The sequence below is a fragment of the Zosterops lateralis genome (assembly GCF_965231275.1).
Source record: "Zosterops lateralis genome assembly, chromosome: 14".
NCBI classification, from domain to species: Eukaryota; Metazoa; Chordata; class Aves; order Passeriformes; family Zosteropidae; genus Zosterops; species Zosterops lateralis.
This window is the reverse complement of record NC_139774.1, coordinates 2,551,995-2,576,819: the sequence shown is the minus strand read 5'-3', so window position 1 is coordinate 2,576,819 and position 24,825 is coordinate 2,551,995. Positions and strand designations below refer to the sequence as shown.

The 24,825-nt window shown below is 54.0% G+C and overlaps 3 protein-coding genes across 4 annotated transcripts in view; all 3 read left to right on the top strand.

Moving 5' to 3' along the window:
- Positions 1-587: 587 nt before the first annotated feature.
- LOC310915189 (protocadherin alpha-2-like) overlaps positions 588-24,825 on the top strand; it is a 126,407-nt gene continuing 102,169 nt past the window's right edge. For both annotated transcript variants that reach the window (XM_083871900.1, XM_083871896.1), the window contains exon 1: positions 588-4,701. In XM_083871900.1, coding sequence (XP_083728026.1) covers positions 2,215-4,701 — 2,487 coding nt within the window. In that variant the 5' untranslated portion in view covers positions 588-2,214. The remainder of the gene's footprint in view (positions 4,702-24,825) is intronic.
- On the top strand, positions 9,049-12,418 carry LOC310914950 (protocadherin alpha-2-like; the record flags this gene model as incomplete). The annotated part of the gene is made up of 2 exons (XM_083871467.1): positions 9,049-12,294; positions 12,398-12,418. Exons 1-2 carry the CDS (start codon positions 9,715-9,717, stop codon positions 12,416-12,418), a joined length of 2,601 nt encoding a protein of 866 aa, XP_083727593.1. The 5' UTR covers positions 9,049-9,714.
- On the top strand, positions 18,073-21,607 carry LOC310914949 (protocadherin alpha-13-like; the record flags this gene model as incomplete). The annotated part of the gene is made up of 2 exons (XM_083871466.1): positions 18,073-21,483; positions 21,587-21,607. The coding sequence occupies exons 1-2, from the start codon at positions 18,910-18,912 to the stop codon at positions 21,605-21,607; spliced, it is 2,595 nt and encodes an 864-aa protein (XP_083727592.1). The 5' UTR covers positions 18,073-18,909.

Genomic DNA, 24,825 nt, shown 5'->3' with positions numbered 1-24,825 from the left:
TCTCAGAATAGATGTCTTGGGAGTGGAGAGCATGTTCTCAGGGAAAATTGTGTGGGTTTAGGTTGGTTTGTGTTTCTGGGTGGATCATGGTATTGAGTGAGAGGTATGGCTTGGGGGCTAATGGCCCTGAGTATGGAAGTTCTTGCTGTGTTCTTTCTGGCAGAGCTTTTCTGCCTGAGAGGAGAATCAAGAGCTTGTCATTCATCAAGCAGGTGGAGAATGAGGCAGGAAGAATAGCTCTTCATTGAAATGCAGGAAGAATCCTTAGGCACTGTGGTTGCAGTGTGCTTTTTCAGTGTTCATGGCAGAATGGTGTGCTGGGCTGTGATGGGTTTGAGTTCTGAAGTGAGAGAATTTCATGGAATGTTTATGCCCATTGGAGCCTGTTTGCACTGATGATGTCAAAGTCCTTGGGGTTTGATTTTCTGCTTCCAAGGGAGATGTGTTCTTTTTCTGGTGTAGTACAGCTGTTCTTTGTCCTGTTATTGCCTTGCTGTGTTATTTGCTGGTCCGGGAGGGGAGTGGAGTCTGAGGAGTGTGGCTTTTTTCGTGATGGGGAGGGAAGGGGACAGGAGGTGTAGGGACAATGTATTTACTTGAGTTTTTCTGAAGGAGGAAATCAGGAGAGTTGTTCGTCCTCCGGAGACATGCAAGGTCCCCATGAGCTCTCCCATCAAAGAGCTGGTCTCTGATGCATGAAGAGAATGGTGTAGACATTTAAAAATCATTTTGCTTAAAAAAACATTTTGGTAAAAGGGAAATAAAAAGTATAGAGTCTGAAGAGAAGAGGAATCAAGGAGGGTAGTGTGAGGCATGAAAGAAGAAGGAGGAGAAAGAAAAGAAAGGTAAGTAAAAGAATCAAGGAGGAGAAAGGAAAACAAATCTCTGCGGATAAAAAATCAAGCAAAGAAGAAAGAGACAAAAAAGGAAGGAAAGGATGACAGAGGAGATTATGGGCATGCACCACCATTTTCTCTACGTGCTCTCTGCAGTCGAGGACCTCTGTATCCTCGGTGCTGAGGAAGCCTGTGCAAGGCTCGATGAGAAGTGATGAGGAAGAGGAATAAGAGGTTTTGTGTAACGGTGTGGCTGCACTCCGTGGTGAGAGTGAAGAAGTCTTGTAGTAAATAGTGTATTACAAGAGAAAGAGAGTAGGCAAAGAGGGAAGAACAGACGGCGAGGGAATGACAAGGAAAACCAAAGGAAAAGGGAACAGAAAATAAAACAATGAAAGAATGAAAAAGCAATTTGGAGAACAAGAAGAAAGGAAAGATGGAAGATTAAATGAGTTTGCTGGCATACACCAATGTTATCTCTGCACACAAAAATGTGGAATGAAGTGGAAAAGAGAGAGAGAGAAACAAGAAAGAAGAAAGGAATAAAGGAAGGAAGCTGTGAAAGAGAAATCCAGAGGGACTATCTCAAGGCGATTACCAGGATAGACCGACGATCTCTTCTTATGCAGAGGGAAGTTGGTCTCCTGTGATCTTCCCGTTGGCTACTGTCCCGTGCGAAGGAGATGATTTCCTGCAATTACAGCTCACAGCTCCAACACTGATCAATGACTCGATCATCAGAGGCATCGGGAGTCACCAGCAGCTTGGCAGCAGAGTTATGAAAGAGATGAATGGAAATAAAAAAGGAAGGGCAGTAAAAATTGGACAGGCAAGGCAAGAAAAAGGAAGAGAAAGAAGAGAAGAAGGAAGCAGAAGATAAGAAAAACAAAGACATGGAAGTAAGAAAAAAAAAGAAAAGAGACACGTGAAAAAGAGTAACTGGAAAAAAATATTAAAAATACCTAAATAAAGGATAAAAGAACAGAGATAAAAAAATGGAATAAAGAAGAAAAGGAATAGAAGGAAGGTCGGTGAAAAAAAAAAAAAAAAAGGAGAGAGAGACGAGCAGGACAGTGTAGAGGGCACGGCAGTGACGGAGCTGCGGCCGAGTGGCTGTGGCGGAGCGTGTGAGGCGGCGGAGCAGCGCACGGTGTCGCTGCAGGCTCGGGAACGGCGTGTGGGCGGCTCCGCCCCGGTGCGGCGGAGAGCCCGGCTGTGAGCGCGGGGGGGCGGCGCGGGCCGGGCAGCAGAGCCGGGGCGTGCGGGCGGCGGCGGGGAGCCGTGCGGGACCGGGCCGGGGCCGGCACACGCAGCGGCGGCGGCCGGAGCGGCGGCGATCGAGCGGCGGCGATCGAGCGGCGGCGATCGAGCGGCGGCGATGGGGGAGCGTCGGTGCGCGGCGCTGCGGGTGCTGGTGCTGCAGGCGGCCTGGGCGCTGGCGGGCGGGCAGGTGCGGTACTCGGTGCCGGAGGAAGCCAAGGCCGGCACGGTGGTGGGCCGTCTGGCGCAGGACCTGGGGCTGGAGGCGGGCGAGGCGGAGGCGCGGCGGCTGCGGCTGGTGGCGCAGGGCCGGCGGGCGAGCGTGGAGGTGAGCGGGGCGAGCGGCGCGCTGCTGGTGAGCTCGCGGCTGGACCGGGAGGAGCTGTGCGCCAAGAGCGCGCCGTGCGCGCTGCGCCTGGAGGTGCTGCTGGAGCGGCCGCTGCGCGTCTTCCATGTGGAGCTGGAGGTCACCGACATCAACGACAATGCCCCCGTCTTCCCCGCCGCCCGAAAAAACCTCAGTTTATCGGAGAATTCCCCTCCTGGGTCTCGTTTCCCGCTGGAGGGCGCGTCGGACGCGGATATCGGAGCGAACGCGCAGCTCTCGTACACACTCAGCCCCAGCGAGCATTTCTCTCTGGATTTAGAAAAGTCGGACGAGCGAAATCTTGTTCCTGAACTAGTTTTAACGAAATCTCTGGACCGCGAGACGATTCCCGTTCACCGGTTGGTGCTGACGGCGAGTGACGGGGGCCGGCCGTCCCTGACAGGGACAATGGAGCTGCTGATCTCGGTGGTGGACGCGAATGACAACGCGCCCCAGTTCAACCAGTCCGTGTATAAACTGCAGGTACCAGAGAACGCTACTGTGGGGACGTTCGTGGGGCGAGTGAACGCCACGGATGCGGACGAGGGACTTAACAGTGAAATAACCTTTTCTGCAACCAGTTTCGTTCCCTTGAGTGGAAGAGATGTGATTTCCGTTAATCCGAAGACAGGGGAAATTCACCTCACAGCAGCCCTGGACTTCGAGGAAGTCAGTATATTTGATTTTCGTATTGAGGCGAGAGACCACGGGACGCCCCCGCTGTCGGGCCACTGCAAGGTGGTGCTGGAGGTGCTGGACGTGAACGACAACGCGCCGGAGGTGCGGGTGACGTCGCTGTCGGTGCCGGTGCCGGAGGACGCGTCGGTGGGGACGGTGGTGGCCCTGCTGAGCGTGTCGGACCGGGACTCGGGGGCGAACGGGCGCGTGCGGTGCTGGGTGTGGCCGGCGTCGCCGTTCGGTCTGGAGGCGACGTTCGCGGGCTCGTACTCGCTGGTGCTGCGCGAGGCGCTGGACCGGGAGCGGGTGTCGGAGTACGAGGTGGAGGTGCGTGCGGAGGACGGCGGGGCGCCGGCGCTGCGCGCCAGCCGCGGGCTGCGGGTGCCGGTGTCGGACGTGAACGACAACGCGCCGGCGTTCGCGCAGGCCGTGTACACGGTGCTGGCGCGGGAGAACAACGCGGCGGGCGCGGAGCTGGCGCGGCTGTGGGCGCGGGACCCGGACGAGGCGGGCAACGGGCGCGTCAGCTACTCGGTGTGGGAGGGCGGCGCGGCGGCCGCGTCGTGGTCGGGGGGCGGTTCGGCGGGCGGCGGGTGGCGTCCGGCGTCGAGCTACGTGTCGGTGGACGCGGAGAGCGGGCGTCTGTGGGCGCTGCGGCCCCTGGACTACGAGGAGCTGCAGGTGCTGCAGTTCGAGGTGCGCGCGGTGGACGCGGGCGAGCCGCCGCTGTGCGGCAACGCCACGGTGCAGCTCTTCGTGCTGGACGAGAACGACAACGCGCCGGCGCTGCTGCCGCCCGCGGGCTCGGCGCCGGAGGCGGGCGGCGCGGCGGCCGAGGCGGCGTTGGCGTTGGCGGGGGCGGGCCCGGTGTCGGAGACGCTGTGGGCGTGGGCGGCGTGGGGGGCGCCGGCGGGGCAGGTGGTGGCCAAGATCCGCGCCGTGGACGCCGACTCGGGCTACAACGCGTGGCTGCGCTACGAGCTGTGGGAGCCGCGGGCCAAGGGCCCGTTCCGCGTCGGGCTCTACAGCGGCGAGGTGAGCACGGCGCGGGCGCTGGACGAGGCGGACGGGCCTCGCCACACGCTGCTGATCGTCGTGCGCGACCACGGCGAGCCGGCGCGCTCGGCCACGGCCACGCTCAGCGTGTCGCTGCTGGAGGCGGCCGAGGCGGCGCTGGCCGCGGGATCCTCGGCGTCGTCGTCGTCGCGGGCGGCGGCGGGCGCGGAGCCGGGGCCCGGGGCGGCCGGCGCGGCCACCAACGTGTGGCTGGTGGTGGCCATCTGCGCCGTGTCCAGCCTCTTCCTGCTGGCCGTGGTGCTCTACGGGGCGTCGCGCTGGGCGCCGCGGGCGGCCGTGCTCTCGGGGCCCGGGCCCACGACGCTGGTGTGCGCCAGCGAAGTGGGCAGCTGGTCGTACTCGCAGCGCCACAGCCGCAGCCTGTGCGTGGCCGACGGCGCGGCCAAGAGCGACCTCATGGTTTTCAGCCCCAACTTCCCTCCGCCGCCGCCCGGCCCCGCGCCCAAGGACACGCAGCCGGAGCCCTCCGCCCTCCTCGACACGGTCAGTGGTCCTTCCTTCGTTCGCTTCTCTGCTCTTTCTCATCCGCCCTCGGGGTAGTTGCTGTTGGAAGCCGGGCTCAGTTCCCCCGGCTTAGGGACGGTGGGTAATTAGCGGGTGCTTCAGGGCGCCGATTCCACCCTCGCATCTGTCCCCGTGTCCTCGCCGGAGCCCCCGCTCTTTCTGAGGAGGGTCCAGAATGTCGGTGTGGCAGCACCGTCGAGCAGTTACTGTAGGCAGCTGAGGGTTGGTGCTGTAAATGTGAGTTGTTCTGCTGTAGAATTGAATTGCTGTCATGTGCGACGAGCAGTGGCCGGAGGTGTGAGATTTGCAGACATCAAGGGGGTTCTGATGCTGATGTGCAGCATTTCCACCCGAGCTGGGGGAAGGGGTTCAGGACAGTCGGGCTGTGGCTGTGACAGACTCGCAGGCGATATGTTCCCCCTGATTGCCTTTGTTGACTGTTGTCTGTGCTGGTGTTCATTTGTCTTTTCACTGAAAACTGCCCTCCTCCTCTTTAATTAAAGTTATATGTGAAGGTGTAATGAAGGGTGAAAAGTGTATATTCAAGGACAAAAGTTCTCTATTACTGTTCTCCTATGAGACTCATTTAGAAACGTTGGTTAGTTGTGGCAAAGATTTTCAATAATATTCCTATGATCTTTTTGCACGTATCATGTTGTTCTGGTTAGGAGTATAAGCTCTTCAGGGAGAAGAGTGTATAAAATATAAACTATTCAGGGAGAAGAGCCAAGGTATGTGTGTTTCAAGAGGGAAATTTATTTGTTGTTTTACTCCTGCCCGAATTCCAGTGGATTTATATTCCTGTCCAGAGCCACATTGTGAAGTACACTCTCCTTCTTTGATGTTCTCCCAAAATTTGCATCAATTGTCACATCAATGATCAAGACTTAAGACGACTCTAAACGTGGAAGTCTTCCCTTCTGTATGAACAAAAAAAGAAATAGCCCCCAACACCAAAGAGTCACCTTTAACTACCAGCTCTTATATAACATTCTCTTACACAGGCAGAATCATTTATTAGCGTCTTCTCCACAGTTTTGGTTCTTCTCTTGGAGCACAAAATCCATGCCATTGCTGTTTAGAGGTTCCAATATTACCTTTGGAAACAGAATTCCCATAGAGAAGCAGTACAAAGCATGAGGTGTCAGCGGCAGAACGTCTGCCATACACGGTGTTGATGACACCATGCGTGGATTTTTATGGTGTGTCATTGCTGGGAAGGATAAGCAATGGTCATGTTGAGCTTTGTGGTAGGAAAGGAAACTGTGATCTGTTGTACAGAGTAGGGCTGGTCCTTTTGTGATGGGAAGGGTGACCATGAGCAGCAGAAAGACTTGTGTGGGGAAACTGAAAATCCTTGGGGAGACCATGGATCGTGTAATAGGAAAATATCATGAGTCATCATTTGTCTTTAGAACAGGTCTCAGAGTAGGGTGAGGAGTGAAGGATTTGTACAGGCAAGGGTGAGAGAGGATGGGAACAGAGTGTTCTTGCTGGGGATGCTTTCCCGGGTCCTAAGGGTTTGGAGTGGGAGGCCTTCCTGATAACGAGATGAGAGTGTGATACTGAAATGTCCACAATGTCCTTTGCAGTTATGAGTCTCTCCATCAGAGACTGTCTCTTCTGCTGCTGCCTGCCTGCTGTAGGCCACGTGTTGGTAAGAGCTGGTGAGATGGAGAGTGCTGAGTGTTGTCTGATGAAACAACTTGTTCAGGTTCAAGGTGTTGTGGGAGGGGAATGCTTGAACTTGCTGTCCTTGTGTAGCATGAGCTTCCACAGTAGTCTCCACAGCTGTAGATTTTCCTGTGATGGTTCCTTGCTCTTCCTCAGGTAGGATTTACAAGGATTTATAGTCTTTATGTGCTCAACTTCCTTTTCCTGTGCACTGCACAAGTGGCCTCAGTAGAGATGGTGTGTCCTGATGTCACATGTGGATGATTCTGATATTTGCAAGAACACCCTAAACCTGCCTGATTAACCCAGTTCATGTGCAACAAGTTGTCCTACATGGTTGACACTGCAGGTGGTTTTGTGTTTTGGCTCTTGCTGTGTTCTCTTGAAGAAATAAATCTGTTTGGACTGGGTTCAGAGAAGTCGCAGTTCTAATCACAGAAATTTTATGAACTATAATGTCCAGTTCTTTGGCATTTCCACCTGAGCCATTTGAAAAGGAGCAAAGCATTCATGCTGAAGATCATGTAGCCGAGAAGAGCCTGCCAGATGCATTTAGACATTCCATATTTCTTTTGTGATTACCATGAAGGAAGAAGAGGAAGTACAAGGGCCTGAATTCTGTGCAGAGTGGGGTTTCCAGGCAGAGCATTTGCTGAGGTTGAGCAATGTTGGATATTTTGGCAGTGATCCTGCATGTGGCACTAAATAGGGCCTGGGTCTGTGTGATGGGGAGGGTGAATTTGAGTTTGGAGGAGTGTTTTCCCAGGAAAATGAATCTGCTGAGTAGAACACGGTGTGTGTCATTGTGGAGGAACTGGAGAATGTCTGGTTAGCTGTGGAGATCTCATTTCCCATGCCTTTGGGTGATAGTGGATGCCAATAGAAAGCCTTGAGAAAACTCTCACCACGTTGTGCTGCTCTTGTGGGATCCTTTGAGGACCTCCAGCAGTTCTGAGTATTCTTGCTTTGTGTTGTTCCCTGGGATATTACAGCGTATAAAGTGACTTGCCATCCATGCCTTTAATCCTTTGTCTTTGATATGGAATTTTGTTGGTCAACCAGAAGACATTTTGAACTTTGTATAGTTCTGCCAGCCTTTCTTGGGGCGTTGCATCAGTCATCTCCCTGGTGTTGGTCTTCTAGCTGGCATTAGGGGACACTGTCCCTTCAAAGAGATACTCCGGGTCCATGAGTTTCGTTTTCTATAGAAGTAACCAGTGATGCTACAGGTGAGTTACTGCTGCCAGAGGAGGCTGTGTGTGAGACAAGATGTACTTTGGTTCCTGTTCAGGTGTGGTATCTTCATGTTGGATCGACTGAGTATTGCCTGAATTAAAATGCCTGTAAGTTTGCAGCACCTTTGTGTGCTCTCCTTCGATTCTGCTGCTTCCTGGCACAGGGTGAGGAGGGGGCAGCAAAGACAGATGGAGAGGTGACGTTAATGCTTTTCTAGGAGTCGATGTGTTGGGCATGCAGAGGATGCTTTCAGTTACAATGCCGTGGTGATTTTTTCTTTAATACCTCTGCGTGTGCAAAATTAGTCAGGCCGAATTGTCCAGGAAATTCGGAATGTGGTGTCATCCTGCTTTTTTCTCTTTGTTTGTTTGAGTTAGCATTCTCGAAGGCTTATCATGCTGTGGTCTGATGGGTTTGATTTTGCAAAGGAGAGACTCCCTTGGGTCACTTAGACTGTGGAGCGTATTTTGTATTAGATGTCTGAATGGGTGGGTTCTTCTCTGGTGTAACAAAGCTGCTCCTTACGGTGTGATTGCTTTGTCGATTTATTTCTTGGGTCGTTGGGATGACTGAAGGCTCCAAATGTGGCTTTGATCGTGAAGGGAGTGGAAGCTGCAGGTGCTTGGTAGTGGAGCAAAGAAAGAAAACTATTCCCTGTCCTGAGGAATGAGAGCTGTGAGTGCCCTTTTGCTAAAGGGAATGTCTGTGCTTCATGACGTGGTGGTGTAACTGTTTTCAAAACATTTCCTTAAGTGGAAATAATAATAGAAAATACAAGGATGGGAGCACCAGACAAGGAGAGGGAAAGACTGCACAGCGAGGAGAGAAAGAAAAAAAAAAAAAAAGGAAAAAAGAAAACAAGATGATAAAATGGGAGAAGAAAAAGGAAAAAGGACAAAGAAGAAATGGAATAAAAGGAACAATGGAAGGAATCGTTGCAAGGAAGAGGAATGAGAACTTTTTCCAAAGGACATGTTCATTGAGAGTATTATAGGAACATTTGGAAGGAATATTAGTAATGAAAATAGAAGGACATAAGAGATAAGGAAACAAAATGAGGAGGAGGACGTACAAAATAGGACTGTTAAGAACATGAAGAAGACATAGGAAATCAAACCGGGAAACAGAAGGGAAAGAGAGAAAAAAAAAAAAAGAATAGCAGAAGAAAACGAAGGAGAAAAGGATATATCAATGAAAGCGGCTACACAAGGAAAAAGTGAGACAGAAAGGGAGCAAGACAGAAAGGAACAAAGAAGAGAATGGAAGAAAAAAGCAGGAAGAAAAGGGACCTGATCTGCAGGCACCGACCCTATGTTTAGAAGCTGAGCAGATGGTGCCTAACAGCCTTCTCCAGGTTCGAGCACCGTGGCAGGGCGCTGATATAAGATAATTTGCGCTGACATACCATAATGAGTGCTGATATACCGTAGTTAGCGCTGAGAACACCGACTTCGATGGTCTCCAACGTGGCGCAGAGGGGAACTGGCGGATTCCTAACGGGGGTAAAAAAGAGCAAAGATTGGAAACGAAGGAGAAATGGCTTAAAGAGTAGCACGGGGCAATAAATCAAACGGACAACGAACAGGAGGTGCAACAATAAAAGAGAATGGAAAAATGTGGACGAAAGAGAAGGTAAGATAAGTGAAAGGAAAACCGATGAAAACCGAAGAGAAAAAATGGAAGGAAGAAAGGAAGTCGAGGACGAGAGAGGGAAATGAACCTCTGCAAGCAAAAATAGCAAGCGATAAAGGAAAGGAGATAAGAAAAATAATAAGAATAGAAGGAGACAGACGGCAGAGGGCACGGCAGTGACGGAGCTGCGGCCGAGTGGCTGTGGCGGAGCGTGTGAGGCGGCGGAGCAGCGCACGGTGTCGCTGCAGGCTCGGGAACGGCGTGTGGGCGGCTCCGCCCCGGTGCGGCGGAGAGCCCGGCTGTGAGCGCGGGGGGGCGGCGCGGGCCGGGCAGCAGAGCCGGGGCGTGCGGGCGGCGGCGGGGAGCCGTGCGGGACCGGGCCGGGGCCGGCACACGCAGCGGCGGCGGCCGGAGCGGCGGCGATCGAGCGGCGGCGATCGAGCGGCGGCGATGGGGGAGCGTCGGTGCGCGGCGCTGCGGGTGCTGGTGCTGCAGGCGGCCTGGGCGCTGGCGGGCGGGCAGGTGCGGTACTCGGTGCCGGAGGAAGCCAAGGCCGGCACGGTGGTGGGCCGTCTGGCGCAGGACCTGGGGCTGGAGGCGGGCGAGGCGGAGGCGCGGCGGCTGCGGCTGGTGGCGCAGGGCCGGCGGGCGAGCGTGGAGGTGAGCGGGGCGAGCGGCGCGCTGCTGGTGAGCTCGCGGCTGGACCGGGAGGAGCTGTGCGCCAAGAGCGCGCCGTGCGCGCTGCGCCTGGAGGTGCTGCTGGAGCGGCCGCTGCGCGTCTTCCATGTGGAGCTGGAGGTCACCGACATCAACGACAATGCCCCCGTCTTCCCCGCCGCCCGCAAAAACCTCAGCATTGCGGAACTGGCCACTATGCCGGGGTCTCGTTTCCCGCTGGAGGGCGCGTCGGACGCGGATATCGGAGCGAACGCGCAGCTCTCGTACACACTCAGCCCCAGCGAGCATTTCTCTCTGGATTTGCACCGGAGTGAAGTCTACCGAGAATCCTTGTTTCTGGTACTCACGAAATCTCTGGACCGCGAGACGATTCCCGTGCACCGGTTGGTGCTGACGGCGAGTGACGGGGGCCGGCCGTCCCTGACAGGGACAATGGAGCTGCTGATCTCGGTGCTGGATGCGAATGACAACGCGCCCCAGTTCAACCAGTCCGTATATACAGTGCACCTGTCAGAGAACGCTACAGAGGGAGCGCTTGTGGCGAGGGTGAATGCGACAGACCCGGATTTGGGAAGTAATAGCGAAGTGACATATAGTATGAGCAATATTTACCCTGAAAAGGGGATAAACATTTTCGTTTTAAATGAGAGGACGGGGGAAATTCGTCTGGGGGGCACCGTGGACTATGAAGACATTCGTTCATATGAGATACAAATAGAGGCGACAGATAAGGGGACCCCCTCGCTGTCGGGCCACTGCAAGGTGGTGCTGGAGGTGCTGGACGTGAACGACAACGCGCCGGAGGTGCGGGTGACGTCGCTGTCGGTGCCGGTGCCGGAGGACGCGTCGGTGGGGACGGTGGTGGCCCTGCTGAGCGTGTCGGACCGGGACTCGGGGGCGAACGGGCGCGTGCGGTGCTGGGTGTGGCCGGCGTCGCCGTTCGGTCTGGAGGCGACGTTCGCGGGCTCGTACTCGCTGGTGCTGCGCGAGGCGCTGGACCGGGAGCGGGTGTCGGAGTACGAGGTGGAGGTGCGTGCGGAGGACGGCGGGGCGCCGGCGCTGCGCGCCAGCCGCGGGCTGCGGGTGCCGGTGTCGGACGTGAACGACAACGCGCCGGCGTTCGCGCAGGCCGTGTACACGGTGCTGGCGCGGGAGAACAACGCGGCGGGCGCGGAGCTGGCGCGGCTGTGGGCGCGGGACCCGGACGAGGCGGGCAACGGGCGCGTCAGCTACTCGGTGTGGGAGGGCGGCGCGTCGTGGTCGTCGTGGTCGGGGGGCGGTTCGGCGGGCGGCGGGTGGCGTCCGGCGTCGAGCTACGTGTCGGTGGACGCGGAGAGCGGGCGTCTGTGGGCGCTGCGGCCCCTGGACTACGAGGAGCTGCAGGTGCTGCAGTTCGAGGTGCGCGCGGTGGACGCGGGCGAGCCGCCGCTGTGCGGCAACGCCACGGTGCAGCTCTTCGTGCTGGACGAGAACGACAACGCGCCGGCGCTGCTGCCGCCCGCGGGCTCGGCGCCGGAGGCGGGCGGCGCGGCGGCCGAGGCGGCGTTGGCGGCGTTGGCGGGGGCGGGCCCGGTGTCGGAGACGCTGTGGGCGTGGGCGGCGTGGGGGGCGCCGGCGGGGCAGGTGGTGGCCAAGATCCGCGCCGTGGACGCCGACTCGGGCTACAACGCGTGGCTGCGCTACGAGCTGTGGGAGCCGCGGGCCAAGGGCCCGTTCCGCGTCGGGCTCTACAGCGGCGAGGTGAGCACGGCGCGGGCGCTGGACGAGGCGGACGGGCCTCGCCACACGCTGCTGATCGTCGTGCGCGACCACGGCGAGCCGGCGCGCTCGGCCACGGCCACGCTCAGCGTGTCGCTGCTGGAGGCGGCCGAGGCGGCGCTGGCCGCGGGATCCTCGGCGTCGTCGTCGTCGTCGTCGTCGCGGGCGGCGGCGGGCGCGGAGCCGGGGCCCGGGGCGGCCGGCGCGGCCACCAACGTGTGGCTGGTGGTGGCCATCTGCGCCGTGTCCAGCCTCTTCCTGCTGGCCGTGGTGCTCTACGGGGCGTCGCGCTGGGCGCCGCGGGCGGCCGTGCTCTCGGGGCCCGGGCCCACGACGCTGGTGTGCGCCAGCGAAGTGGGCAGCTGGTCGTACTCGCAGCGCCACAGCCGCAGCCTGTGCGTGGCCGACGGCGCGGCCAAGAGCGACCTCATGGTTTTCAGCCCCAACTTCCCTCCGCCGCCGCCCGGCCCCGCGCCCAGGGACACGCAGCCGGAGCCCTCCGCCCTCCTCGACACGGTCAGTGGCTCTGCCTTCCTCGCCTTTACCCCTTCTCTCCTCCCTCTCCCAAGTGTCTCCCGCCCCTTTGCGGTTCCTGTTTGTAGCGTGGCTCCGCCCGCACGGGCTGAGGGCAGTGTGATGTTGGCTGGATCTTTAAAATTTTACCGGCATCTTTCAATTTTCCACCGTACCCTTTCAGACGTTCCGCAGCTGTTACTGAGCTGGGGAAATGTCTTCCGGCATCCCGCCGCGAATTAGGGACCGTGGCTGAGGTTTTCTGCTTTGAGCGAGAGTTGTTCTCTCCTATGTCTGCTCTCCCGTAGAAAGAAATATCTGTTGATTGTGGTAATACCTCCGCTGACAACGCTTTTGTTCTCTGGGGTGTAGCATTTTAACCCGAGATTGCTGAAGCCGGTCACGCAGACCTCACGTGAAGACGCTCAGGATGTGGCGGTGACAATCCCCCAGGCACCATGTACCATTTAACTGCCTTTCCTGACCGGGGATTGTGCCGATATCAGCACTGTCAAAATCTGTCTCCTCTTCCCACTCAGTGCAAGTGACGTGTTGAAAGGTTACAATTGAAGCATCACGGTTTTATTATAGTGGTCCGAGGTGCAATTTTTCCACATTGATTCTCCCAGAACATTTTTTATAGTACTTGGCAGGGCTTTATTGGACTTTTCCTGTCTTCTTTTCTAAGTGTGTTGGTTTTCTAGACAGCATTATAAACTGCTTACGCAGGGGTTGGAAATTCAGGGTCGGTGTAAGAGAAAGAATTTTGTTTTCCACAACTCCCTCCCCGTTCGAAATCATTCTATGTACTTCTGTTCATGGCTGGAGACAGACACTTGCCTGTCTCAGCGTTCTTTCAATATTGGTATCACCAGTGGCAGAGATGTGAATTATATGGAAACGTTCTCTTAAAAACCACACAAAAATACCTGTATGGATATTATCCCTTACACTGCTGTGGTCATCAGCATTTATTCTTTTCCATCACATCATGAAATGAATGCTCATTGTCATTAGAGATATCCCGTTACAGTGTCTACAAACAGATGTCCAACATGTCAAGAGAGTGGCAGAACTTGCAGGTGATTCAGATTTCCCTCCAGAATAGCTGAAGTGGTAGAAAACAAGAAGGGTCAACTACAGGGAGTCTGCTGAGCACAGCACATATAATATCATCTGTATGAGGGGTTGTGCTGTCATTGATGGAATGGTTGTAGACTTGCATTCCTGGCCAGGGAACTGGAATGATGTACACTGGCTTGTTGTGATGTTCTTGGAATATTTGTATCAAGAGACATGTTGTTTCAAAAGCCCTGGGGAGTTCCCAACAAAGAATAAACTTGACCAACCAAGCAAGCACCAAAATCCCTAATAAACAACAACAACAAAAGAGTTCTCCTCCTTTATGTTGGGGTGCTTGTCGATGATTGAGTTGTTCTATCACAACATGAAATCAATGCCATTGTCATTTGGAGTTGTTCTGACATCACCTTGAGAAGGAGTAGAGTACTGGACACGGTCTCTATGACACCATCTCTGTGTTTTGTTATCCTGCTCTCATTGCTGGCAATAGTCTGCAAAAGCTGCAGTGAGCCCTGTGGAGGTGAAGGAGGCAGTGAGGGGTTGGAGAGGTGAATGTGGCTGTGGCATTGTGCAGGCCCTGGCCATTTCCTGATATCAAGGCTGAGCTTGAGAAATGAGAGTTTTCTGATGGAACTGAAAGTCCCAGGGAAGACATGCACCATGTCATGAGAGAGTCCTCCAGGTACTCTTTACTGTGCTGTTACTGTTGCTGACTCTGATCATTCTGGTATTTAATGTGGTTTTTATTAATAACTTTGTGCTCTTCTTTGACTCTCTTCCATAAGGGAGGTGATACAAGATGACAATTTTGACCTCGCTGTTCTCCCTCCTCAGTAGTGTAATTCTCCCATTTGCTTGGCTCAGCAGAGTCCCTGTGAAAACAGGGAAGCTCTTAATCACTTTTCTTATCTTCTTTCTCTAAGTATAATTTTATTCTATTTTCCACTAGAAAGTGTGCAAGCCGAGGAGTGTGACCTGAAGTGTATGTTTTCTCTTTTTTGTCTTGCCTTTCTGAAGTGGATTGCAGCTGGATTGTGCAGTGAGGTGGCATAACCATACACTGTCCTGTTTTCATGTTATGGTAATATTTGCATCAACAGTCACACCATTAAAAAAAACTTTTAAAACCCTCTTAAAATAAGCAAACAAACAAACAAACCCCACGACCCAAACAATTCGACCCATACCCGACACCACATTTTCCTGTGCAGTAGGTATCATTGTTGGCACTAATGTATTTTTCAGCGTTTGAGTTGGTCTTTCACAGCATTCTGTCAATGGCCATTGCCGTTAGAATGGTCCTGACATCACCTCTATAAATAGCATTCTGCAATGTGATGTTTCCATCTGAGACTGGGGAGGCCACGGGAGATGAGGTGAACGTGGCAGTGGTGCTGAGCAGGCCCTGACCATGTCACAATATGAAGTGTGACCTCACAGTCTGTGGGAGCTGGAAATCCTTGGGAAGAGTGTGGGCCGTGTCATAGAAGGCAGGAATGTGAGCTGATGTTCTTGTCTTGAGAACACGTCCCAGAGTAGGGAATGGGGGATGCCTGGGGAAAATGACGAGGCAGGATGGGCACAGGTTTCCTTCCCAAGATCCATTCCTGGGCTCCTAAAGGTATGGAGTTGAAGGCCTTCTGGGTACTGAGTTAATTCCATGGGAGTTTAATGCCCATCACGTCCTTTGATGTTCTGAACATTTCCCACCAGAGACATTCCTTGTGCTGCTGCTGCCTGAGGCAGACAAGGCATTGGTGCAGAGGGTGTGGCCTGCCGACTGCTGACTAATTCCCAATGGACTTCTTGATTCCTGTTTAGGACAACCTTTTCTAGGAGGGCAGCACTTCAGTCTCCTGTCTTTGTATAGTGGTGGGCATCTATAGTAGCTTCCACAGCTACAGAACTTTCCATGATGGTTCCTTGCTCCTCCTGAGGCTAATTTTTAGGGGCCCATGATAATGTGGATGTCATTTCTGTTCATTCAGCCTCCCATATTTGTGGACTTGAAAATTTCCCCTTGGTAGAAGTTATGTTTCCTGTTGTCACAGGTGTCTGATTCTGATGTCTGACTTACACACAAATCCCATCAGAGCACCCCAGTTGTGGTTCTCGAGGGTACAAATTCTCCCTTCCAGCTGATATGATGGGGTGTGCTTGTGCTTTGGCATTTGCTCTCATTCTCTCCAAGTGCAAAATCCATGTGGACTGGGCTGACAACTGACATGCCTTTATGTCATCAAGTTCTTCAGAAGTCATTTCTTATGTTCTGTGGTGTTTCCACCAGAGATTGCTGAAAAGGCATCAAGCATGAAGTGTAGGCAGATGAGAAGAATCTGCCAGAGAGGGGGGGGCTTCCTGTCCCTCCAGATGTTCCTTGTGCCAATTGTAAGGGAAGGTGAGGATATGCAAAGGACATTCTTATAGCAGGTTTTGTGTTACTGTGAAAGAGATTCTGCAAGTGGCACAAGGGATGGCCTGGGCATGTGATGAGAATGGCCTTGAGCAGGGAAGGGTCTTGTCGGTGGGTGATGATCCATAGAACAATCTGTGTCTTTGTTGAAGGACTGGAGAATGTGTGCTTCAGTGGAGTTGCCTTTTCCCGGGGTGTGAGACAGAGGATTCTAGTAGAAAATATCAAGAAGAGGCTCCACAGACATTACTTATACCTGAGATTTCTCCAGTCCTCCAAAAGTTCTGCATATCCTTATGCCTCGTTGTTTCCTTCATGCATTCCAGTACAGTGGAATTTCATTATTTGTCTTTCTTCTCCCTTCTTACCAAAGTCTCAGTTGTGTTTTTCTGTCTCTCATGTTAGCAATGTGTTGGTAGTACCAGATAATATGAGATACTGAGTTTTGGCAGCTGTCTGGTTGCAAACATTTGGGTAGTTTTCCCCCAGAGTGCAGGATGACTTTTCCATGCTCCTGAGCTGAGGTTGATGTTGAGACAATGTCCTTCCTGAGCTTGATGGTGCCCCTCCCCCATGACACAACTGCACTGTGCTTTGCCCAATGATTTCAAGGCTTTTCTAGAATGCACAAAATTATTTTCTATCCATAGTTCCCAATAGTCTCTGTTAGTGTTAGAACCAGTTTCCTGCTCTGAGAATATTTCTTTTCTGAAGAAGCAATGAGTGATGCTACAGGTAAGTGGCTTCTTGGTGAAGAAGATGAGCCTGAGAGATAGCTGTACCTTTGTGCCTCTTTAGTTGTGATATCTGCATCTAGTATTGACCAAATGTGTCTGGATTGGGAGTTGGAGTCAACAATCCTTGTGGCTTCCTTCCAACCTGAAATATTTTATACGTCCCAGATTGGAGCACAGTCTGCTCTCATTTCTTTCTTGCTTCTTCCAGCATGGTTTGAGCAGTTGGCAGCAAGCAGAGATGGAGGGGGGCCTCTGATGCATTTCTCAGAATAGATGTCTTGGGAGTGGAGAGCATTTTTACAGGGAAAATGCTCTCGGTTTAGGTTGATTTGTGTTTCTGGGTGGATCATGGTATTGAGTGAGAGGTATGGCTTGGGGGCTAATGGCCCTGAGTATGGAAGTTCTTGCTGTGTTCTTTCTGGCAGAGCTTTTCTGCCTGGGAGGAGAATCAAGAGCTTGTCATTCATCAAGTAGGTGGAGAATGAGGCAGGAAGAATAGCTCTTCATTGAAATGCAGGAAGAATCCTTAGGCACTGTGGTTGCAGTGTGCTTTATCAGTGTTCATGACAGAATGGTGTGCTGGGCTGTGATGTATTTGAGTTCTGAAGTGAGAGAATTTCATGGAATGTTTGTGCTCATTGGAGCCTGTTTGCACTGATGATGTCGAAGTCCTTGGGGTTTGATTTTCTGCTTCCAAGGGAGATGTGTTCTTTTTTCTGGTGTAGTAGAGCTGTTCTTTGTCCTGTTATTGCCTTGCTGTGTTATTTGCTGGTCCGGGAGGGGAGTGGAGTCTGAGGAGTGTGGCTTTTTTCCTGATGGGGAGGGAAGGGGACAGGAGGTGTAGGGACAATGTATTTACTTGAGTTTTTCTGAAGGAGGAAATCAGGAGAGTTGTTCTTCCTCCGGAGACATGCAAGGTCCCCATGAGCTCTCCCATCCAAGGTCAGGTCTCTGATGCATGAAGAGGATGGTGTAGACATTTAAAAATCATTTTGCTTAAAAAACATTTTGGTAAAAGGGAAATAAAAAGTATGGTGGCAGAAGAGAAGAGGAATCGAGGAGGGTAGTGTGAGGCATGAAAGAAAAAGGAGGAGAAAGAAAAGAAAGGTAAGTAAAAGAATAATGGAGGAGAAAGGAAAACAAATCTCTGCGGATAAAAAATCAAGCAAAGAAGAAAGAGACAAAAAAGGAAGGAAAGGATGACAGAGGAGATTATGGGCATGCACCACCATTTTCTCTACGTGCTCTCTGCTGCCGAGGACCACTGTATCCTCGGTGCTGAGGAAGCCTGTGCAAGGCTCGATGAGAAGTGATGAGGAAGAGGAATAAGAGGTTTTGTGTAACGGTGTGGCTGCACTCCGTGGTGAGAGTGATGAAGTCTTGTAGTAAATAGTGTATTACAAGAGAAAGAGAGTAGGCAAAGAGGGAAGAACAGACGGCGAGGGAATGACAAGGAAAAGCAAAGGAAAAGGGAACAGAAAATAGAACAATGAAAGAATGAAAAAGCAATTTGGAGAACAAGAAGAAAGGAAAGATGGAAGATTAAATGAGTTTGCTGGCATAGAGCAATGTTATCTCTGCGCACAAAGAAGTGGGATGACGTGGAAAAGAGAAAGAGAGAAAGAAGAAAGAAGAAAGGAATAAAGGAAGGAAGCTGTGAAAGAGAAATCCAGAGGGACTATCTCAAGGCGATTACCAGGATAGACCGACGATCTCTTCTTATGCAGAGGGAAGTTGGTCTCCTGTGATCTTTCCGTTGGCTACTGTCCCGTGCGAAGGAGATGATTCTCTGCAATTACAGCTCACAGCTCCAACATTGATCAATGACTCGATCATCAGAGGCATCGGGAGTCACCAGCAGCTTGGCAGCAGAGTTATGAAAGAGACGAATGGAAATAAAAAAGGAAGGGCAGTAAAAATTGAACAGGCAAGGCAAGAAAAAGGAAGAGAAAGAAGAGAAGAAGGAAGCAGAAGATAAGAAAAACGAAGAAATGGAAGCAAGAAAAAAAAAATAGAAAAGAAAAGAGAAACGTGAAAAAGAGTAACTGGAAAAATATTAAAAATACCTAAATGAAAGATAAAAGAACAGAGATAAAAAAGCGGAATAAAGAAGAAAAGGAATAGAAGGAAGGTCGATGAAAAAAACAAAAAAAGGAGAGAGAGACGAGCAGGACAGTGAAGAGGGCACGGCAGTGACGGAGCTGCGGCCGAGTGGCTGTGGCGGAGCGTGTGAGGCGGCGGAGCAGCGCACGGTGTCGCTGCAGGCTCGGGAACGGCGTGTGGGCGGCTCCGCCCCGGTGCGGCGGAGAGCCCGGCTGTGAGCGCGGGGGGGCGGCGCGGGCCGGGCAGCAGAGCCGGGGCGTGCGGGCGGCGGCGGGGAGCCGTGCGGGACCGGGCCGGGGCCGGCACACGCAGCGGCGGCGGCCGGAGCGGCGGCGATCGAGCGGCGGCGATCGAGCGGCGATGGGGGAGCGTCGGTGCGCGGCGCTGCGGGTGCTGGTGCTGCAGGCGGCCTGGGCGCTGGCGGGCGGGCAGGTGCGGTACTCGGTGCCGGAGGAAGCCAAGGCCGGCACGGTGGTGGGCCGTCTGGCGCAGGACCTGGGGCTGGAGGCGGGCGAGGCGGAGGCGCGGCGGCTGCGGCTGGTGGCGCAGGGCCGGCGGGCGAGCGTGGAGGTGAGCGGGGCGAGCGGCGCGCTGCTGGTGAGCTCGCGGCTGGACCGGGAGGAGCTGTGCGCCAAGAGCGCGCCGTGCGCGCTGCGCCTGGAGGTGCTGCTGGAGCGGCCGCTGCGCGTCTTCCATGTGGAGCTGGAGGTCACCGACATCAACGACAACGCCCCCGTCTTCCCCGCCGCCCGAAAAAACCTCAGTTTATCGGAGAATTCCCCTCTCGGGTCTCGTTTCCCGCTGGAGGGCGCGTCGGACGCGGATATCGGAGCGAACGCGCAGCTCTCGTACACACTCAGCCCCAGCGAGCATTTCAGAATAGCCGAGGGGAACAGTAACTCTCGCAGTAAGTCCCTATTTCTGGTACTCACAAAACCGCTGGACCGCGAGACGATTCCCGTGCACCGGTTGGTGCTGACGGCGAGTGACGGGGGCCGGCCGTCCCTGACAGGGACAATGGAGCTGCTGATCTCGGTGCTGGACGTAAATGACAACGCGCCCCAGTTCAACCAGTCCGTGTATAACGTAGTTTTGCCAGAAGACGCTTTAGAGGGGACGCTCGTGGTGCGAGTGAACGCCACAGATCTGGACTTGGGAATATATGGAGAAGTGGTTTACGAAATTGATACCGTGGTTCCACCCTCTGCCTTGGATATATTCAGCATTGATGCGAACACTGGGGAGATCAGACTGAAGGGTAGCCTGGACTTTGAGGCAATTACTTTGTACGACGTACACGTGAAGTGTAAAGACAAGGGGACACCGCCACTGTCGGGTCACTGCAACGTGGAGCTGGAGGTGCTGGACGTGAACGACAACGCGCCGGAGGTGCGGGTGACGTCGCTGTCGGTGCCGGTGCCGGAGGACGCGTCGGTGGGGACGGTGGTGGCCCTGCTGAGCGTGTCGGACCGGGACTCGGGGGCGAACGGGCGCGTGCGGTGCTGGGTGTGGCCGGCGTCGCCGTTCGGTCTGGAGGCGACGTTCGCGGGCTCGTACTCGCTGGTGCTGCGCGAGGCGCTGGACCGGGAGCGGGTGTCGGAGTACGAGGTGGAGGTGCGTGCGGAGGACGGCGGGGCGCCGGCGCTGCGCGCCAGCCGCGGGCTGCGGGTGCCGGTGTCGGACGTGAACGACAACGCGCCGGCGTTCGCGCAGGCCGTGTACACGGTGCTGGCGCGGGAGAACAACGCGGCGGGCGCGGAGCTGGCGCGGCTGTGGGCGCGGGACCCGGACGAGGCGGGCAACGGGCGCGTCAGCTACTCGGTGTGGGAGGGCGGCGCGGCGGCCGCGTCGTGGTCGTCGTGGTCGGGGGCCGGTTCGGCGGGCGGCGGGTGGCGTCCGGCGTCGAGCTACGTGTCGGTGGACGCGGAGAGCGGGCGTCTGTGGGCGCTGCGGCCCCTGGACTACGAGGAGCTGCAGGTGCTGCAGTTCGAGGTGCGCGCGGTGGACGCGGGCGAGCCGCCGCTGTGCGGCAACGCCACGGTGCAGCTCTTCGTGCTGGACGAGAACGACAACGCGCCGGCGCTGCTGCCGCCCGCGGGCTCGGCGCCGGAGGCGGGCGGCGCGGCGGCCGAGGCGGCGTTGGCGTTGGCGGGGGCGGGCCCGGTGTCGGAGACGCTGTGGGCGTGGGCGGCGTGGGGGGCGCCGGCGGGGCAGGTGGTGGCCAAGATCCGCGCCGTGGACGCCGACTCGGGCTACAACGCGTGGCTGCGCTACGAGCTGTGGGAGCCGCGGGCCAAGGGCCCGTTCCGCGTCGGGCTCTACAGCGGCGAGGTGAGCACGGCGCGGGCGCTGGACGAGGCGGACGGGCCTCGCCACACGCTGCTGATCGTCGTGCGCGACCACGGCGAGCCGGCGCGCTCGGCCACGGCCACGCTCAGCGTGTCGCTGCTGGAGGCGGCCGAGGCGGCGCTGGCCGCGGGATCCTCGGCGTCGTCGTCGTCGCGGGCGGCGGCGGGCGCGGAGCCGGGGCCCGGGGCGGCCGGCGCGGCCACCAACGTGTGGCTGGTGGTGGCCATCTGCGCCGTGTCCAGCCTCTTCCTGCTGGCCGTGGTGCTCTACGGGGCGTCGCGCTGGGCGCCGCGGGCGGCCGTGCTCTCGGGGCCCGGGCCCACGACGCTGGTGTGCGCCAGCGAAGTGGGCAGCTGGTCGTACTCGCAGCGCCACAGCCGCAGCCTGTGCGTGGCCGACGGCGCGGCCAAGAGCGACCTCATGGTTTTCAGCCCCAACTTCCCTCCGCCGCCGCCCGGCCCCGCGCCCAAGGACACGCAGCCGGAGCCCTCCGCTCTCCTCGACACGGTCAGTGGCTCTGCCTTGCTCGCCTTTACCCCTTCTCTCCTCCCTCTCCCAAGTGTCTCCCGCCCCTTTGCGGTTCCTGTTTGTAGCGTGGCTCCGCCCGCACGGGCTGAGGGCAGTGTGATGTTGGCTGGATCTTTAAAATTTTACCGGCATCTTTCAATTTTCCACCGTATCCTTTCAGACGTTCCGCAGCTGTTACTGAGCTGGGGAAATGTCTTCCGGCATCCCGCCGCGAATTAGGGACCGTGGCTGAGGTTTTCTGCTTTGAGCGAGAGTTGTTCTCTCCTATGTCTGCTCTCCCGTAGAAAGAAATATCTGTTGATTGTGGTAATACCTCCGCTGACAACGCTTTTGTTCGCTGGGGTGTAGCATTTTAACCCGAGATTGCTGAAGCCGGTCACGCAGACCTCACGTGAAGACGCTCAGGATGTGGCGGTGACAATCCCCCAGGCACCATGTACCATTTAACTGCCTTTCCTGACTGGGGATTGTGCCGTTATCAGCATTGTCAAAATCTGTCTCCTCTTCCTACTCAGTGCAAGTGACGTGTTGAAAGGTTACAATTGAAGCATCACGGTTTTATTATAGTGCTCCGAGGTGCAATTTTTCCACATTGATTCTCCCAGAACATTTTTTATAGTACTTGGCAAGGCTTTATTGGACTTTTCCTGTCTTCTTTTCTCAGTGTGTTGGTTTTCTAGACAGCATTATAAACTGCTTACGCAGGGGTTGGAAATTCAGGGTCGGTGTAAGAGAAAGAATTTTGTTTTCCACAACCCCCTCCCCGTTCGAAATCATTCTATGTACTTCTGTTCATGGCTGGAGACAGACACTTGCCTGTCTCAGCGTTCTTTCAATATTGGTATCACCAGTGGCAGAGATGTGAATTATATGGAAACGTTCTCTTAAAAATCACACAAAAATACCTGTATGGATATTATCCCTTACATTGCTGTGGTCATCAGCATTTATTCTTTTCCATCACATCATGAAATCAATGCTCATTGTCATTAGAGATATCCCGTTACAGTGTCTACAAACAGATGTCCAACATGTCAAGAGAGTGGCAGAACTTGCAGGTGATTCAGATTTCCCTCCAGAATAGCTGAAGTGGTAGAAAACAAGAAGAGTCAACTACAGGGAGTCTGCTGAGCACAGCACATATAATATCATCTGTATGGGTGTTCTGTGGTGTCATTGATAGAATGGTTGTAGACTTGCATTCCTGGCCAGGGAACTGGAATGATGTACACTGGCTTGTTGTGATGTTCTTGGAATATTTGTATCAGGAGACATGTTGTTTCAAAAGCCCTGGAAACTTCCCAACAAAGAATAAACTCAATCAACCAAGCAAGCACCAAAATCCCTAATAAACAACAACAACGAAAGAGTTTTCCTCCTTTATGTTGGGGTGCTTGTCAATGATTGAGTTGTTCTATCACAACAGGAGATCAATGCCATTGTCATTTGGAGTTGTTCTGACATCACCTTGAGAAGGAGTAGAGCACTGGACATGGTCTCTATGACACCATCTCTGTGTTTTGTTATCCTGCTCTCATTGCTGGCAATAGTCTGCAAAAGCTGCAGTGAGCCCTGTGGAGGTGAAGGAGGCAGTGAGGGGTTGGAGAGGTGAATGTGGCTGTGGCATTGTGCAGGCCCTGGCCATTTCCTGATATCAAGGCTGAGCTTGAGAAATGAGAGTTTTCTGATGAAACTGAAAGTTCCTGGGAAGACGTGCACCATGTCATGAGAGAGTCCTCCAGGTACTCTTTACTGTGCTGTTACTGTTGCTGACTCTGATCATTCTGGTATTTAATGCGTTTTTTTAATTAATAACTTTGTGCTCTTCTTTGACTCTCTTCCATAAGGGAGGTGATATAAGATGACAAATTTGACCTCGCTGTTCTACCTCCTCAGTAGTGTAATTCTCCCATTTGCTTGGCTCAGCAGAGCCCTTGTGAAAACAGGGAAGCTTCTTAATCACTTTTCTTATGTTCTTTCTCTAAGTATGTTTTTATTCTACTTCCCAGTATAAAGTGTGCAGGCAGAGGAGTGTGACCTGAAGTGTATGTTTTCTCTTTTTTGTCTTGCCTTTCTGAAGTGGATTGCAGCTGGATTGTGCAGTGAGGTGGCATGAACCATACACTGTCCTGTTTTCATGTTATGGTAATATTTGCATCAACAGTCACACCATTAAAAAAACCTTTAAAACCCTCTTAAAACAAACAAACAAAAAAACCCCACGACCTCAAAATTCAACCCACACCCGACACCACATTTTCCTGTGCAGTAGGTATCTTTGTTGGCACTGATGTATTTTTCAGTGTTTGGGTTGGTCTTTCACAGCATTCTGTCAATGGCCATTGCCTTTAGAGTGGTCCTGACATCACCTCTATAAATAGCATTCTGCAATGTGATGTTTCCATCTGAGACTGGGGAGGCCACAGGAGATGAGGTGAATGTGGCAGTGGTGCTGAGCAGGCCCTGACCATGTCATAATATGAAGTGTGACCTCACAGTCTGTGGGAGCTGGAAATCCTCGGGAGGACCGTGGGCCGTGTCATAGAAGGCAGGAATGTGAGCTGATGTTCTTGTCCTGAGAACACGTCCCAGAGTAGGGAATGGGGGATGCCTGGGGAAAATGACGAGGCAGGATGGGCACAGGTTTCCTTCCCAAGATCCATTCCTGGGCTCCTAAAGGTATGGAGTGGAAGGCCTTCTGGGTACTGAGTTAATTCCATGGGAGTTTAATGCCCATCATGTCCTTTGAGGTTCTGAACATTTCCCACCAGAGACATTCCTTGTGCTGCTGCTGCCTGAGGCAGACAAGGCATTGGTGCAGAGGGTGTGGCCTGCAGACTGCTGACTGATTCCCAATTGACTTTTTGATTCCTGTTTAGGACAACCTTTTTCTAGGAGGGCAGCACTTCAGTCTCCTGTCCTTGTATAGTGGTGGGCATCTATAGTAGCTTCCACAGCCACAGATCTTTCCATGATGGTTCCTTGCTCCTCCTGAGGCTAATTTTTAAGGGCCCATGATAATGTGGATGTCATTTCTGTGCACTGAACTTCCCAAACTTGTGGACTTGAAAATTTCCCCTTGGTAGAAGTTACGTGTCCTGTTGTCACAGGTGTCTGATTCTGATGTCTGACTTACACAGAAATCCCTGCAGAGCAGCCCAGCTGTGGTTCTCGAGGGTACAAATTCTCCCTTCCAGCTGATATGATGGGGTGTGCTTGTGCTTTGGCATTTGCTCTCATTCTCTCCAAGTGCAAAATCCATGTGGACTGGGCTGACAACAGACATGCCTTTATGTCATGAAGTTCTTCAGAAGTCATTTCTTATGTTCTGTGGTGTTTCCACCAGAGATTGCTGAAAAGGCATCAAGCATGAAGTGTAGGCAGATGAGAAGAACCTGC